An 18904-nucleotide genomic window follows, 5' to 3' on the forward strand; every position below is an offset into this window, starting at 1 on the left:
AATAAATAAATAAATTTATAAAAAAAATAAATTAGTGCAATGATTCCCACAAAGTAACATATCCATTCCCTAGCACATGGTTGTATTCTATTTTTATGTGTGATACTTTAAGTGAATTTCAAATATACAATATATTGTTATGATCTATGGTTACTATGCTGCTCCTTAGTTAATTATTCTGAATAATTATTCTTATAATTATTTTTTTATATTTAGTCATTATTCTTATAATTGAAAGTTTGTATCTATCAGCATCTTTCTATTCCTTTCACCTCCCAGTCTCAAACATCATTCTTTGTTTCTTTAAGAATGACTTTCATATCATCTTCAGTAATTTGTGATGCACCTATGTGTAATTTTCTTGGTGTTTAAATGTTTGGGGTCTTTCAAGCATATATCTAAGTTGGGAGAGTTGTTAATTGTTCCTGCAAATGTGTCACTTTTTGGTATTGTCTCCTGAGTCCTGGGGGGGGGTCAGTCTTTTTCTTACTCCCCTCCCTGCTTCCAGAATGGATACTGCCTATTGATGTGCTTTCAAGTTTCCTGATATTTAACATTGTCATTGTACTGTTGTGTCATTGTTGTGTCCCTAGTGGTTTTTTTTTTTTTTCACCTAACCTTTTTCCATTTGTCCTTGGTATCATTTTCATGTTTCTGGTGATTCTTCCTTATTATCAACTTGTTATCAAATATAAGAATATTCTTTTTTATTTCATCATAATATTCAAAGCTGATGTCCAGTATTTATCTGATGATTCATACACTTTGGAATTGTCTTCTGGGTTTTCACATGAGGAGTTTAGTTGTACTGAGTGTATGGGTATTTACTTTAAAGTGGGGAATCAGAGCTTCTGATCCAACTTTAAAAACTTTATTTACTCATTTATTTATTTTGTATGTTATGGGTATTTTGCCTGCGTGTATGTCTTTATACCACATGTGTGCCTGGTGCTTTCAAAGAACCAAAGAAGAAGTTGGATCATCTGGTACTGTTTGGGGCTTGCCACATTGATGTTGGAAATCAAACCTGAGTCCCTGAAAGAACAGCCTTTGCTCTTAGCCATCAAACTAGCTCCTTAGTCCCCCACTTTTTGGGTTTAATTTGGTGGGGACTTAACTATTTTGCAATTGACTAATCTTAAGCTGAAATTAATTCGAACTCTTATCTTGTTGGCAGTAGATCATCATTTTAAGATTTTGGGGTTAGTGATTTGTAGAGATTATTCTCTTCTGCTTTGTAGAAGTTCCAGACTTAAAAAGAGGACATCCTGTTTGAGGGTTTCCGGCTCATACAGTTTGAGGTTGTCTGGTATTAGACAAGTCCTCAGTTTTCTATGATGTATTCCATTCCATTTACCCAGGAGAACAAAGTGTACTATTGGTCCTCGTCCTTAGTGCAGTGGCTCTCCGCCTTTGGGGCCAAATAACCCTTTCAGAGGGGTTGAAGATCCAATATTTTTCATATTAGACTTTAAATTATGATTCATAACAGTATCAAAATTACAGTTATGAAGTAGCAAGGAAATTTTATGGTTCTGGGTTTTCACAACATGAGGAACTGTGTTAAAGGGTCACCTGGACTCTGGTGGTAATGTTTAGATCTAATGTTGTAGTCTTGTTTCTGACTGGTTACGGTTGTGTCATTGATTCTCATGGGAGGAACATGTATACATCAACTTGTGGTAGTTTTTCTGCAAGTGAACACTTCTGATTTCTGTCTGCAGACCTGTGGGCAGTTCAGAAACATCCATTTCCAGCTATTATGGGATTTCAATTTTTGCCACATGTAAAGACTTAATATTAGTAAGAATTTTTGCATTGGAAGAATAAAATACTACTTTGATGTCTAAGAGTTTATCAGATATTAACTACAATATGAGTCTCAATTGGCTTATAAAAAGATAAGCATGTAAACTTAAAACTTGAGGTATAGATGTGATTTAAGATGATGTAAGGAATGGACAGCAGAGAGAATATGTGGAAAATAGAATTAGGACTGATATTTGCGTGTGCTGTGTAAGGTTCTGTGGTAAATACTTTACTGTGTTATCTTGTTCAATCCTTGTGAAAGCCCAGCTAACTTTTTACAGATGGGATCAAGACTCGGAAATTATTAAATAATAAAAAGGCAATTGGCTGTCTGGAGTGGTTATGAAAGCTTTCAAACGGAGGCAGTTGATACCCTGAATTTTGCAAGATGAGCAGGAGTGTAGCGGTTGTGTTGAGGGCTGGAGGGCAATTGTCAGATGTGGTCAGAGCAGGGTTAATAGAGGCTCAGTGGCATGAGATGAGCCAAGCTCTTCCAAAGCTCTCTCTTCAAAAGCTCTCAGCAGTTCTGTGACTAGGGAGACTAACAGCATTGGAACAGCTGGAAGGGGTTATTAGGCATCACATATTAAGGAGCAATATCATATGTTTTGCAAAGTTTTGCTTTAGAAACAAAAGCATAGACAGTGGGAAATACTTGAGAAATATCATGTTTTGAACAGTTTTGTATTTCTCCTAATATTTAATGGTTGAATCTGTTTAGCATACTCAATTCTTGAACTTAGTTTTGGGGCTGACCATTTCAAAGGAGATTCTTCTTTCATATTATTTATGTTTTCTGCACATATTATCAGAATTCAGTGATGTCACATTAAGTTTTCTGCTTGTATTTCATAAGTTCGAGTATAGACCAATACAGACTGCTGTGATTTGCTTTCTAAAGCCTATTTGTAGTTAAGAGTGTGCCCATCTATCTCTTATGTAGCTTCTAGCACATTGTCAAAGTTGCATTATGCTTTCTAATATTACAAGTTTTATTAGTGTGTTAGCACTTTTTATTGTTTAATAGTATAGATGAATATGCTGAATCAAAACATTAAAAACATTTGTTTGAATAGTAAAACACTCAAGTGATATGAAATGACATATAATTAAAAATATCTTCATCTCCTTTCTGTATCCCACTTACTTTGCTCCCCTAGATGCAACCAAATTTCCTTATCTCAGATATTTTAGAGATACTTTGTGTCTAGTTTGTCAAATCATATGTTCTTCTTCTCCCTTGTGTTTACTTCACTTTTATGCAGCTATAGTACACTTTGCTCATTGATCTGTACCTTGCTTTGTTCAGTTACCCCACTATATCTGTAACTGTTCTAGTCAGTATATAAAAGCTTCCTCAATCTCATTATACCTGAGTAATGTTCACAGTGTAAACTGAGTGTATTTAGCTAGTTTCCCTTCTGTCATTTCCAGTCTCTTGCCATTACAAACACGGTTCTAGAGAATGATTTTTGTGTGTGTGTTGTTTCACACAATAGTATAGTCTTATAGTGACAATTTCTTACAGTGGTAGTGGTTAATGAGGTGGTTCAGTGAGTAAAGGTGCTTGCTGCCAAACCTGATTACCTATAGAGTTCTGTTTCTGGATCCACATGGTAAGAGAGAACTATCTCTGAATGTTGTTCTCTGACCTCCACATGCATGCTGTGGCTTGTGCGCGCACACACAGTAAATGAGTAAACTTAAAAAGGAGGGGTATGTGGGTAAAGTGTCTTACTGTCGAGCCCCATGATTTGAGTTCAGGCCTTGGGACCTATCTGGTGGAAAGAGAGAGCCAGCTCTTGAAAGTTGTCCCTTTCTTCCACACCTGCATCATGATACACATACATGCATACATACATACATTCATACATACATAGATGTACTTTAAAAAAAAGCTGTGGGCATTTATTTGCCTAGCATGTATAGAACCTCATAGTTTGGTCTACAATACTGCAAAATGAAACAGAACTGTGGACATATGTGATTTTTTTTACACACCCCCCCCCCCCCACTTAATTTTTGTTTTTTTGAGAGAGGGTTTCTCTGTAACAGCCTTGATTTTCTTGGAATTTGCTCTGTAGTCTAGGCTGGCTTGCTTGCCTCTGCCTCCTGAGTGCTAGGATTAAAGGCATGTGCCATCACTGCCTGGCTAGTGTTTTTGATAGTTTTCAAGGCAGAGGTGCTAAATGAACTAAGCTTTTGAATATTGTATATTTTATGTATAGTGAAATCCTACTTTTAAACAAAATATCTAAGAATACTACTGAGATTAGTGAAATCTTATGAAATTTTTGTTTTGCAGATATACAAAACTAGGATATGCTGGAAATACAGAACCACAATTTATCATCCCATCATGTAAGTATTCTTTTCATTCCTAGATGAGCTGATTTAAAGGCCTTTCTCATTATCAAAATAACTCATTAAGTTTGTGATTCTGTCAGAATTAGGCATTTAGAAGCATGATTGCCTGGTTGTAAATGGAGCCTTATTTCCAGATCTCTTAACTCTTCATTTCAGCTGTTTACCAAATGTGCTAAGTATCTCTTTAAGGAAAACAAAACAGAACAAAACCCAGTAATGGGTTGGTAATTAAACGGTTTCCTGCTTTGGGGGTATTGCTGCTACCTGTGTGTGACTAAGTAGCCCAACCTCAGCCCCTGTAATTCAGCTAAAGTGACCGCATTTTGGTTAGAGGTGTGAGCACTGTTTGTGAGGCCTGTCCTATGGACATCCACGGACGTGCCAGTGTCGTCCTCCACTCAGCAGCCTCACACATTTCCTGATATCCTAGAAGCACCCTGTGCTTGTAACATTGTCTTTGGGAACTTTTGTTCTTTGCTGCTTTTGTTAACTTTCTAATAACAGTAGATTTGGATTGTTAGAGGTATGTTTGTTAGTAAAGGTGTATCTTGTCTTCAACATTACTTTTGTATTTTTGATTTTGACCAACTTAAGGCTGTTTGCATAATTATATTGAATGAAGATGCTTAACTTGAATTCAGAAAATTAGAACTTAAAGACTCTATTGGAGGTTACCAAAACACTGTGTGTGTGTGTGTGTGTGTGTCTGCCATGTGTGTATGGGTGCTGGTGGGAGATACAGGAGAGCACCTGGTCCCCTAGAGCTAGAGTTGTGAACTGCTGGGTGAACTGTGTCGCTCTTAACTATCAAGCTCTCTCTCCAGCCCCTAAATGCACATAATGGATTTTACCTCTGGGAATAGACAGAGATTTGAAATTATTTAAAGGAATTGCTATATGGGTTTTCTTAAATTTATTGAGGTGTCTTCATATATGGGACTAAAATTTAGCAGATTACTATTAGATAAGAATAAGCAGAGAAAAAGATTAAGTAGAGATGTAAAGAAAACTTGTTTTTAAAAGTTCTTTTTGCAGATTTTCTCTTTTTATTAAAGTTTCACATTTAATTTCTTGCATGTTCTTCAAGCTTTATATTGACTTTATAAGATTATAATTTTATTTTAATTTATTATTATGTTACAAATGTGAACATATATTGCATAGTTGACATAATGTGTGTAGAGGTCAGGATCAGTTTCTGATGAGTCGGTTCTCTCCTTCCTCCATGAGGATTCTGGGGATCGAATTTAGGTCATGAGACTTGTGGAACAAGCGCTTTTACCCAATGAGCCATCTCTGGCCTTCCAGGATTATATTTTTTATTTTGAATGAAGCTAAGGGTTGGTGGCAAAGAACTGTAAGTACCCATTACTTGGGAAGCTGAGGCAGGACGTTTTCAAGTTCAAGACTGTTGGGGGTAGCTCAGTGAATTGTGCTCTAAAGAAAAAAAAATTTGAAAGGGCTGGTATATAGCTTGGTGGAAGTACACACCTGACATGCGTGAGACCCAAGTAACACACATAAACCCAGCTAGAATCAGAATAGACTTAACAGTTTTGGAAGCATAGCTGAACGGTCCCATAGTAGTGTTTTCGGAGTACTTGAGGCCTTGTTCCTATGAGGAAGCTGAGGTGTCGTTGTACAGAATGAATGTTGTCACAGGTTTCTTATGACTTCATTCATTACTGTTTATACTATTTGTTGTTGTTTTTAAATAATACTTTACAACTGAAGAAGGGCAAGGTAGAAGTTTGTCTTATTTGAAAGATGAAAAATTTAAAATGTCTAATTAACTTATTTCAAAGGTATTGCAATTAAAGAGTCTGCAAAAGTAGGTGATCAAGCCCAGAGGAGGGTGATGAAAGGTGTGGATGACCTAGACTTCTTCATTGGTGATGAAGCAATAGAAAAACCCACATATGCAACAAAGGTATGTGTCCTGAGGGATCCAGTCAGCTGCTTGAGTTTAACTCTGTATGGACTTGATAACTCTCATGCATCAGGTTTTTTTGTTTGTTTTTTGCTTTAACATTTTTGAATCAGGGTCTTGCCTGGAACTGGCTCTGTAGAACTCAGAGATTTGCCTGCTTCTGCCTCTTGAGTGATGGGGTTAAAGGTGTGTACCACCACATCTGACTCTGTTCTCATCTTCCTAACCATAGAAATTTCTTCTTCCCCCCTGGCTTTAACATACTGGAGTGAATGGGTTTACTTTTCCATGTGCATTGCCTCTTAGGGCTTTCAGTAGGGATTGATTTTCTCTCATCTCCACATTGCTACATCAGGGAATGTTGTTCTACCTCTTCCTTCCCTGCCCTTTCTGTCTATTTATTGAAATAGAACTGACACAGTAAAGCAAGTAGTCTTCATTGCACAGATTAAATAAGTTGTGTGGCTGGTTGTGCAAGTTAAGAGATAATCTCTTAACACAGAGCGTCTTCCTGTGTCTTTGTCCACTGCCACAACTCTAGCCTTCCTGGAAGGTAAACATTTCCAACCATTTGTTTCCTCTGTTGGGGTTTCTTTCCTTTCCTTGTAATTTTAAATGACATAACTACCCCACCATAAAAATAAAGTAAAAATAAAACTTTGCAGTTTTTCTTTGTGCTGTAAAGAAAGTAGCAACCTTTCTATCAATGAGACCGTATAAAGTCAACAGAAGGGAAGCTTGGTAGGGTGTTCCTGGTGTGTGCCATGGGAAGCGCTAGCCTAGTTGGGGATTTAGCAGTTCTTGAGGGATAAACCATTAATCCAGGCCTTGAAGAATACAATAGGAGTTAGGTGAGATATGTGGACAGTCATTAGGCAGAGAAGGTAGTATATAAGAAGGCTTATGAGGAAGATGGAGGGCAGCATAGCTCATATTCCTGAAATCCAGGGGCTGCATGGAGCTACTTCATAGATAAACTGGACAATAAGGCTGCCTGTTTCAACCTGAATTCTGGTAGTGTTCCTTTCTAGCTCTGTGGTATCATCCAGTGACTTAACTTTCTGTATTTAGTTATTTATCTATGTAATGGCACTGTTAGTACTTCAGGATTATTGTGGGCCTTGATTAGAGGATGGGTATAAAGAAAGTATTGTAGTGCTCAAATAGTGAGGACACATAATTTGAGGGAGGCAGGTATGATTCTGGGATAATGAGATATGACAAGTGGTGTTAGTGGCTTTGTCTAAGGCAGTGATTCTCAACCTCCCTAATGCTATGACTCTTTTTAATACAGTTCCTCATGTTGTGGTGACCCCAACCATAAAATTATTTCATTGGTACTACATAACTCTAATTTTACTACTGTTATGAATCATAAATATCTGATATGCAGGATATCTGATATGTGACCCCCCTAAAGGGGTTGCAACTCACAGGTTGTGAACCACTAAACTAAGGTAATGGCAATGGCGATAAAGAGGACTGAAGTTTGTGTGTGTGTTCACGTCCGTGCACACACTTCTTCACATGTGTACATTAAAATGCTACCAAAAAATCATAACTAAAAGTAGAGTGAAGGGTTAGGCATGGCACACACCTTTAATCCCAGCCCTTGTGAGTTTGAGACCAACATGGTCTCTATAGCAAGTTCCAGGCTAGTCAGGGTTGCATAGTGAGACTCTCAAAACAAAAACAAATTAATAATAATAATAATAATAATAATAATAATGGAAGAATGTATTGATCCCATACATGCCTGTCACTCAGCTTTGGCAATTACAAATTTGTAACTAATCTTACTTTGTTATTCCATGCCCCAATGTTTTAGTCAGTCACTTCAGAGTACTTGCCTTTTAACAGCATCTCATGGTTTTAGTCAGAGTTTAGTACATTTCTCTGCTTGTTCCCTAATTGCCTAATGTTTGGGTCATGTTTAAAATAAGAATTTTCCACTGGATTTAGCTATTAAGTCTCATGAGTCTTCTGACCCATAACTTCTCTTTCTGCATATGATTTTTGTCTTGCTATTTACTTATGGGAAAAAGCAGCTGTCTCATGGCATTTCCCATGTTATTGTGTCATTTGCCATGATCCACCACTACTTGTTCATTGTTTTATTGTTGTCATAGAAATCTAGAAGCCTGAGTCAATAGTAGAGTTTATTGTTTGAGAAGAATAATAAAGGGGATATCTAAGGATTAACAAGGAATGGTTGACAAGGCACTGTTGATGACTAGATAGGTAGGTAAGGATATTCCTAGTTACTTCTGAAATAAAGGGCATTAATGTAGGAGCACTGGGGTGGTGTATGGAGGGGAGGATAAATTTAATTTCAAGTGCAGCATATTTGAAGTACCTGTGAGGCAGATCACATGTTGCCAGACAGTGTACGGGCTTTGGAGCTCAAACAAGATGGATAAGGACAGAGGTAAGGGAGGTATCAGTTACTTGGGGAGGTGAATACTGTTACCTAGGAGAGTTTGCAGCAGGAGAGAAGCCTGAGAGGTGTACTTAGGCTTGAGAGGTGCAGAGGTAAACAACATGGCCTATCAAATAAGATAGGTGTGCTAAGATGGAAGTATAGTGGAGCTGAATGGATGTATCTTTGTGAATGGTAAATCAGGAAAGAGTAGGGTACTATTTTATGAGGTTAGGCTGTGATGGGAGAGAGAGAGATGAAGGGATAAAGCTACACGTTTAATGTTAAATTCTGCTTAGGAAACTGAAAGAAGGGGCACTTAACAAGGTCTTAAAAAACCGGAGGAATGTACTCTGGATGACAAATTTGATAGGGTGGGAGCTAGAGCGATGAACCAGTGGTTATGAGTGCATACTGTTCTGCATAGGCCCTTCTGCTCACAACTGCCTGTTACTCCAGCTCAAGAATAAGACACCATCTTCTAGACTTTCAGGCACCTGCACTTATGTGGATTTAACACAAGACACATACCACATATACGTAACTGCAAGGAGTATTGCTAACATAGTAGAAGTTTACAGATTGGGTGAAGGAGACTCAGTTCCTCTCTTGAATTCTCCATTTTCTGTGGAAGTTATTAGGTGCTACCTGCTGCTCAGGAACAGGGTGCCTCAGGAAAAGTGAGGTTGCGGTGGTCTGAACTTTGAAAAGTCGTCTGTGGAGTGGTGAGATGAGCAGAGTGGTTAGTGTAGATGGCCCAGACAAGGTGAAGTTCTTTTGCAAATAACAGTAACATGCCTTATAAAGTATTGTGGGCAAGGGTCCTCAGAACCAACACTGTGGGTTGTCCCTCATTGATACTTAGATGTTGAATGTGTGATAGATAATCTGTCAGAGATTCAGGAGCTTTCTTGTGCCTTTTAGATTTCTGTAACATTTTCAAAGTGCCACCCAGATTTTGAAAAAGCATGTATGTGACAGTTTGTAGCAGGCTTTTTCTCTTTTGGGCCACCAACCAGCTCTCAAATCATGATATGGAGACTTAGATTATTAGTTATGAATGCTCAACCATAGCTTATGCTCTTTTCTGGCTAGCTTTTTTTCCCCCTTTAACTTAATCTATTTCTCTTCATCTACATTTTGTCTTGGGGCTTTTTAATTTCTCTCTGTGTGTCCTACTCTCTGTCTGCTGACTGGAGGCTGCCTGCCTGGCCCTGGGGCATCTCTTTTTCCTCATTTTCCCCTCTCTTCTCTCTCCAGCCTGGATTTCTCCTCCTACTTATTTTCTCTGCCCACCAGCTCCGCCTGTCCCTTACCTGCCTAGCTATTGGCTGTTCAGCTTTGTATTAGAGCAATCAAGTGCCTTAGGCAGGCAAGGTGAAACAGCAACACATCTTTACATAATTAGACAAATGTAGCACAAACAAAAGTAACACACCTTTGCACAGTTAATATTCCACCACATAAACAAATGTAACACATCTTAGCCTAGTTCAAATAGTAGTCAACAATAGTTATTTATTAAGTAGCTAGTAACGTTCAAGCCACATAAAAAAGGCAGCTTAGGTTGAAAGGAAAATAAATATCTTTACTTCATGGTTAACTGTTCCCATTGGTAAGCTTTGCTTGATAGACCCTGAGCAGCTGTTCACAGTGGAATGGATTAAACATTGCTACTTCCATTTCTTGCCTTCAAAGTGGATTTTGTTTTGTATGTTTTTTTCTTTAATCATAGTAACAGGCGGCAACCCAACTTCACAAAAGAAACATTGTCATGAAGGAGTATAGCACACTCTGATGTTGAAAATTACCCATAGGCTAGCACATGGTGTGTGTAATCTGTGTATGCTTGTGGGTTGCCCTGGTTCAATTTAGACCTGTATAGTATTCCAAATTAAATTCTATGTGCTTAATTGTTATTCTGGCTATCATATATTTTGCACTGTTTTATTTACTGATTTGTCACTATAATCATTTCTCACTGCTGTTCAGAGTACTCTCAAACTTGTGAACTCAAGCAGTCCTCCTGCTTCAGCCTCCTCCGTAGCTAAAACACCAAGTGTGTACCACCTATTCAACTACCAAGTATGAATTATATGTTAGATATACAACAGATATTAGTTAATGAGCTAATTATTGAAGATTAAGAAAATTAGGATGAAATTTGACATTTTTGACACATTCATTTTATGTTTTCAACCATCTGAATATACATTGGAAAAGAAATTTCATTTTTCTAAGTGTGTATATTTCTACTAAGGATGACCTGTGGTAACATGGCACCTAAAGAATACATCTTTTTCTGATATCTGCTAATGAGCTAATAGTCTCTGGTTTTATATTTATAGGTCTGTTTTCTTGACATTATTAAGACTTAATTTGTGAATTTTGTTTTAATAGTGGCCAATCCGCCATGGTATAGTTGAAGATTGGGACTTGATGGAAAGGTTTATGGAGCAAGTGATTTTTAAATATTTAAGGGCAGAACCTGAAGACCATTACTTTCTTTTGGTAAGTACACATTATGATTTATTGGGAACTTCCTCTTTTTTGAGATTGGATTTATAAGCCCAGGATGGCTTTGTTCAGGAACAATGCTGGGTTAACAGGCATGTTGCCCTGATGCCTAGCCTACTGGGAAGAATTTGAGGAGCATTTAAATGATCCCTACTATCATTAGCAAGCATATGTTCTCATGATGTGCTTTTGATAATTAATATATAATCATTAAGATTTGACCCAAAATAATAGTGTTAGGTTATTTTGTTTTGTTTTTTTCTCACTGACAAAATAATATAAGGAAGAAAGTTTTTAGTTCATAGTTTCTGAGGCTTACTTACATCCATAGTTGTTTGGCCTCATTGCTTCTGGGTCTGTGTTTGGTAAAGCAGAACATCTCTGTGGGAAGTGATAGAGCGGAGGGTTGGACCTCAGGGTAGGAGGAGGCAGATAAGAGACCATCATCTGGACCCTGGTGACTGACTCTAGCCAGACTCCCCCACTCCCACTTCACAGTTTATTCATCTAGCTATTCAGTGGATAAGTCAGTTGGTGAGTTTGAAGCCCTCATGACCTCTGGGAGCTGGTCAGCTGGCAGTGAAGGCTTGAGCACGTGAGTCTGCAGCTGCCAATTTTAGACTTAAACTGTCATAATTATCTTCAGAAGCAAGCTGCAAAGCAGATTCAAAAAGTAAACAAGTGGTATTTTGGGTTTTTTTTACTAATATTAGGTCTATAGAATGTTTCTTGTTAAAGGTTAGGTCACTACCTCATTGGTTTATTTTTTTTTTTCTTTTTTTTCCCCTCAAGGCAGGGTTTTTCTGTGAAATAGTCCTAGCTGTCCTGGAACTCACTCTGTAGACCAGGCTGGCCTTGAACTCACAGAGATCCACCTGCCTCTGCCTCCTGATTGCTGGGATTACAGACATATAGACATGTTTCACCACTGCCCAGCTCATTGGTTATTTTTAACAGTAAAAGTATAATGCCATTTAATTTTTTAACTTTTAAAAAATTTGTGTTCATAGCTTTAAAAGCAAATGCTTCTAAAACAATATTTCTTGATTTTAAAAATTGTTTTAAATATTTATTTTATTTTTCTCTATGACTGCTTTGCCTGCATGTGTGTATATGTATTATGTGCTTGCCTTTAGTGGTTAGAAGACATCAGATCCACTGGAACTAAAGTTACAGAGGGCTGTGAGCTTCCGTGTGTGCTGGGAATTGAGCCCAGGTCCCCTGCACGATCAATAAATGCTCTTAACCGCTGAGTCATTCCTCTAGCCCATCTTACTTGTTTTTAAAACTATTTAATAACTACTGGTTACCTCATAGTAGAATAGATGAACCCCCCCCCCCCATCTTCTTACAACACAAAATGACTGCCTTTTGTGTCTTTATACTTGAACATGAGTTTCAATGTTTCATTTGGTGCTTTGTGAATATTGTTTGTAACTGGACTGTATGTAAAGTTGAAAGAACATTACTGTTTACACATACATAAACACCTATAAACCTACAAACCTCAGTGCAATAATTAACATTTCATTCTAAGTATACATTTAGCGTAATTGCTTTGACATAAATTTGTTTATCCTTCTGTTAGTCTGTTTTTGAATCACATCAAAATAAGCTACATTTAGATGGGAATCATTTCATGGTTAAACAGTATGTCCATCATCAAGCAGTTTGTTATTTGTTTATGGTTATTCTTTTTTATATAAAATTTGTGTATTCTAAAATCACAAATCTGAACCATTCTATGGATTTTGACCAGGCTTGGCCAAAGAAAAAGGACCAGATATAGATAGACAGACAGACAGACCAGGTTTGGCAAAAGAAGAAGAACAAGAGAGAGAGAAAGAAGGAGGGAGGGAGAATTTGCCTTTGTAGTTCATATGGACACTGAAGATTCCAAATAAGAGTGTAATGGGTTCTGTCACAGCTATTCAACCCTACTGTAGAGTGAAAATAGCCACAGACCATACTTAATGCAGGAGATAGTATTTAATGAAGTGAGTATAGGTAAAATAATATTCAGAATAGATGGTTGGTCCACTGTCAGTTTTGACAGTTGTATAAGTAACAATATAAGTAACATATTATCAGTGCCTTTTCTAGTTAATTCATGCTCTCCATTCCCCTGAGGCAACCACTGTTTCATTTACCTTAATTTTTTGTTTTATAAGTGAACTAATTTTGCCTATATTTCGGTTTTACGTAAATGAAATCATATAAGGTGTGCTGTAGTAAAAATTGTGTCTTCCAGTTTAATGTTTTCTACTATGAGAGTCTGGCTGTTTGGACATTTTATATCTGTAGACACTTATTCTCATATCTTTGTGGGCTTGCTCTACTGCAGGGCAGAGACTTAGCTGGTTTAGAGCTCTGGCCTGGGGTGACTTTTTCATATAATACTGTTCATTCTAGCCTGCATTTAATGTGTTAATATTCTTAACTTTGGTCATTGTGTGTGTATACACTTTTTTTGATTGGGTTTTAATTTTCATTTTCTTGATGACGTGTACTGTTACTGAACGCTATTTTTTTAATTGAGATATTTTTTCCACTTAATCTGTTCCAATTATGGCTCCCCTTCCCTAATACTTCACAAATCTTCCTGACTAACCCCACCCAAATCCATACTCTTTCTTTTCTATGTAAATACAATATAAACATGTTTCTAAAATAATAAAACAAATCAACATGGGACTAAACAAATGGGGGGGAAAAAGAGCCAAAGCAAAAGGAGAAGGGACATGTAGACACCGAGAACATATTATTTCCATGTGTGTGTAGGTCTGCTTTAATTCTCTATAGTTTTCCTGTAGTCTTTGTGTCTTTCTACTTATACATTTAGTACTTTTAAATTACTTTATAAATTATTTTTTCTTTAGAAATTGCCTATGAAGTTTCAAAATGATTTCACATTGTCTTTTAATATATTCAATTTAATAGACTGAACCTCCACTGAATACTCCAGAAAACAGGGAATATACTGCTGAAATAATGTTTGAGTCTTTCAATGTTCCAGGCTTGTACATTGCTGTGCAGGTAAGTGATTTATCCTTATTTAATCTTGGATTTTAGATTTTACTCCGGCTTAATTTACTCCTAAACCATGCATCTCTCTTTTCCCAGAAAGTTTTCAAATCGTACCCTATTCTAAAGGGAGATAGTATTTGTAGACAGAAAGAAAAACTTCTTCCTCTGTCTCCCATGATTGTTGTGAGTTTAGAGCAAAGGAGGATGGTGAGCTAAATACCTATTTTGGTTCCTTTTAGGTATTACTAGCAAGTGGGAAAAGTCAGTTTGTCATCTATTTTTAGTTATTACTCATATATTTTGATTATAAGATTATCTAACTTTTTTAAAAATAATATTCTTAGTTTACAAAAATGTTTTTTTTTTTTTTTGTTTGTTTTTCGAGACAGGATTTCTCTGTAGCTTTGGAGCCTGTCCTGGAACTCCCTTGGTAGACCAGGCTGGCCTCGAACTCACAGAGATCCGCCTGTCTCTGCCTCCCAAGTGCTGGGATTACAGGCGTGCGCCACCACCGCCCGGCCCAACAAAAATGTTTTTTAGGAAAGAGTTGTTTTCTATTGGCCATGACGAGATTCTTGGTAGGAAAAAATGGTGTCATGTGTCATTGATTTTTCTGGTTAGCTCAGAGTATGTGGAAGTGTATGTGTCCTTTTCAGTTAAGGTACGTGTTGTACAGTGTTAACTGCAGATTGCATTTAGGAACTTGGAGTTTGAGTTCTTAAGAGTAATGCTTGCTGGTTCATGATGATTAGATGCCTTGGTACTTTGTGGCAGTCTGGGTAAGTTTGGGTAAGGTTGTGCTACACATATTATGTGTTTGTGTCACTCTTGATTGTGGCTCTAGGAAGAGAGTGATCCTACTAAACTCTGAACTTTCTAAGTGGCCTGATGCCATAAGAGACCCATGAACTTCTCAGTGAACTGTAGAATGTATGTAATGTCATTATAGATTATTTCTATAGACTTGTATCCCTAGTAACTCTTTGTTTATTTTTGTCTGTCTTATTTTTTCTAGGCTGTTCTTGCCTTAGCTGCATCCTGGACCTCAAGACAAGTAGGAGAGAGGACGCTGACGGGTACAGTAATAGACAGTGGAGATGGAGTCACTCATGTCATTCCTGTGGTAAGGACAGAGAAATTGCTAAAGAGAATGTGGAATAGTACACCTAGAAGTAAATGACAGGAATTAATGACACCTTTACCAGATTGAGAAGCTCTTTTTGACATCTTTCTGAGCCACCATCATGGGCCTCATGAGGAATTTAAGGATTGCAAGAGCTAAGGATCTTAAGAGCATCAGCAGTTCTGAAAGGAGACAAAGTTAGCTCCCTATCATACTGTACCCCAAAGTCACAGTTAGGCTTGTAATTGATGAAGGTCACAGAGCTGGGACAGTGTAGTGGAACTCACACAGTATGGCATGATCAACCTCAGATTTGATCTTCACTTAAAGACCTAGGAAAATGGCAGAATAATCTATGCTGAGAATCTTAGCTGCCATCATGGGCTACAAAGAAGCAAGATGAGAGCACACAGGGGGAAAGTTTTCAGTGATCGCAAATAGCACGTGGCAGCTTCAGGTATGGCGCACATTACACCTGCCAGCCACAGGTTTTCTGTGTGAATAGTTAGCCTGTTTGGAAACTTCATAGAAATGGAATTAAAGACTCAGGTCTTTGTGACAGGCTATGTGCATTTAGAGTAATGTTTTCAAGATCATCCATGTATAGCATATACACTATTTCATTTCTTATTTTACAAGTCATATTTCACTGTGGATATATCCCCTTTTGGTTTTAGCCTTTGGGTATCTTTAATATCTTATTAGGATGTGCCTAGAATTTAATAGCTGTGTGTAATTTACTTGGTAGCTCCTTTTTCTTTCTTAGTGGTGTATCTAAAATAATTGTGGGGCTGGTGATGACTTGGTGGGCATTTACTCTGTAAGTATGAAGACCTACGTTCAGGTCCCTAGTACCTACACAGAACTGTACGTGCCTAATCATAGCTGTGGTAAGCAGAGACAGGATAGTCTCAAGAACTCAAAGATTAGTTGAAAACAGCAAGTTTCTGGTTCAGTCAGAGACAACTGTCTTGAGGAAGACACCCAGAATCCTGCCCCAGCCTTTTAGATGCTGGGATTTTAGGCATGCCTGCCGCATCTGTCTAAGAAATGAATCTTAATTTTTAGAAATATATTTTAAAAATATTATATGGGAATGGGATAGGGCATGCTTGTGCCAGGGTATGTGAGTAGAGTTGATTCTTTCCTTCCACCTTTATGTGGTTTATAGGGATTAAACTTGGGTTTTCAGGCTTTAAAACAAATGCTTTTCCCACTAAGCCACCTTTATGATACTGAGAACACTAAAGCAGGTACTTATCTCCTTGCATGCAGGCTGAAGGGTATGTCATCGGCAGCTGTATTAAACACATTCCAATTGCAGGAAGAGATATAACATACTTTATTCAGCAACTGCTGCGAGACCGAGAAGTAGGAATCCCTCCCGAACAATCCCTGGAAACTGCAAAAGCAGTAAAGGTAAGCTCTGGCAGCATGCTTCAGCTGGAAATTAGTCACCGGCTTAACTGATGGCAAAGAACTCTTCTGACCCAAGTCCTCTCAGCCAGTCAAAGTGATCCCTATAAGTTGTTTTTCTGTTTTTCTCACAAATAGATGGGTGATGATCACCTGCCCTGTGCGTATTCTGTCCATGTTCACATTGAGACAGATAACATAAGAGTGTTTAAACTTAAACTTTTGTGATTGCCCCTTTTATTAAAAGTAAATATTTATTTTGCCCAGAAATCATTTTATCTTAGCTTACTCTGAGGTTTCTCTGTGTAGCCTTCACTGTCGTGAAACAAGCTCTGTGTGATAATATTTTCAGCTACCTTGGGAAGAGTCCTTGATGTGCAAAATGATAGGAAATTGTATATGTTGCTCAAAAGCTGTCCAAGGAATAGAAGCACTGGGACATAGTCAGAGATAATCACATGCTAATTCAGGCTTGCAGATAATAGCAGAGTAACTTACATTTCTACATTTTTTCTTTATTCATTATCTTGATGAGAATTAGTTTTGTTCCAAATAGGCATAAAGGATCTATGTTAATTTGTGTAGTTATAGCTATTATTTTGTGTATGCTCTTTCATTTTTCTTTTCTAGAATGTTTTATTCTGTTATAAACGTAGTAGATGGTGGAGACTTTAATGAATGTTTTCATTAAGTGGCGTTAAAATGTTAAGACCAAGTCTAGTCTTTCATATTTTAGTACTGATGGAGTCAGAAACTATGTATGTATGGACCATTCATTTGTACTACACAAATACTACTAGCATTAAATTTTCACCTGTCAAAGTTACTTAATTATATTTAATGAAATTGTTTTTATTCTAATCTGTTGGTTGATATACTATACACTATTTTTTTTTTTTAAACTTTACCTAAAACGGAAAAAAAGTTACCTTTTTTTTCTTTATTTGCTTTTAAGGAACGCTATAGTTATGTCTGCCCAGATTTAGTAAAAGAATTTAATAAGTATGACACTGATGGGTCAAAGTGGATCAAACAGTACACCGGAGTCAACGCAATCTCAAAGAAAGAGTTCTCCATTGACGTTGGCTACGAGAGATTTCTGGGACCGGAGATCTTTTTCCACCCAGAGGTAATGCTTGGTAGTATGTGGTTTTGTTTGTTTTTAAATGGAATTACTTTGGGATATGTAGCAGAAAGTCAGAAGAAATTCAGAGGGAGTCAATCTCAGAAACTTTATGTCCTAAAGCACCATGGAATGATTTCTGTTGTACCCCACCCCTGAGAAGCAGCTCATCTTATCTGTTATTCTACCTCTTCTATCTTTATGGCTCATGGAGAGGGGTTTCATGGAAGAACAGGGCAGAGGATCACCTTTCCAGTTTGTAACAGCTTAAACCTTGGGAAATCCAGAAGCCTGTACCTAGTGTAATATGACTATGTGTAGTCTTCAGTTACTGTCATAGCTATTAGAATAGTCTCTGATCTGTGGAATCTAAGGAACATAAAGACTGTCTTAAAATAATAAATAGGTGCTTTTGATAGTCTTAAAATGATAGTAAATCCTCTAGGTAATTGGGATTAGGAATTTAACTCTAGTAGTAGAATTTTAATATTCAATACCTGCTGTGCTTATACAGCATCAACAAGTTATTTTTAATAATTGCTCTATTTTCACTTATTGGCCCTAACTTTCATGGTCTCAGAGTAAGCATTGGATATTTAATCTTATTCTTCTTGAGTATAGAGAGTAAGAAAGGTAGTTAAATAAAAGTAGTTTTCTTAACAGATGGGCATATGTGTTGAGGGTATAGAAGCAGAGAGCATAAGTCAGCTTGGGAGAACTGGGAAAACTTCTCAGAGGGCTGAAAAATGACATCAGCCCAACGGTCGGGTGGGTACTAATCTTTTATCATAGTCTGAAAATCTAACATGGAAATGACATATTTGTGTCATTTATAAAAAAGGTTGTTTTGGGTCAGAACAATGATGCGGACCAGGTTGGAATCATGTGAGTTTGCTATAGTGTTTCAGGTAAATAAATATCTGTGTCATGGAAGGCTCTTGTGTGGAGGGTGAAGGGAAATGGAAGTCTTAGGATTTAGTGATTCTGCTTAGATATGAGAGGGATAAGAATATGAAGAATTGATAACTTGAGTAACTTAGGTCTTTCAAGTGAAGTGTGGAGTTGCAGTCAGAGTTGTGAGGTCAAAGCCGATGAGTGAGTCTCTATGTACCCTTCTTTTTAGCTGTGCATGGGCTGCAATTCTGCTAAGCCAAGAGAATCTTGAGTTTGAGA

General features: G+C 37.4%; 1 protein-coding gene across 2 annotated transcripts in view; it reads left to right on the plus strand.

Moving 5' to 3' along the window:
• The window catches only part of Actr3 (ARP3 actin related protein 3 homolog), a 43410-nt gene that overhangs the window by 15110 nt on the left and 9396 nt on the right, over positions 1-18904 (plus strand). For both annotated transcript variants that reach the window (XM_026779798.1, XM_013346686.2), the window contains 7 exons: positions 4115-4170; positions 5982-6106; positions 10926-11036; positions 13983-14078; positions 15085-15192; positions 16468-16611; positions 17564-17737. In XM_026779798.1, coding sequence (XP_026635599.1) covers positions 4115-4170; positions 5982-6106; positions 10926-11036; positions 13983-14078; positions 15085-15192; positions 16468-16611; positions 17564-17737 — 814 coding nt within the window. The remainder of the gene's footprint in view (positions 1-4114; positions 4171-5981; positions 6107-10925; positions 11037-13982; positions 14079-15084; positions 15193-16467; positions 16612-17563; positions 17738-18904) is intronic.

Source organism: Microtus ochrogaster, chromosome 6, assembly GCF_000317375.1.
Source record: "Microtus ochrogaster isolate Prairie Vole_2 chromosome 6, MicOch1.0, whole genome shotgun sequence".
NCBI classification, from domain to species: Eukaryota; Metazoa; Chordata; class Mammalia; order Rodentia; family Cricetidae; genus Microtus; species Microtus ochrogaster.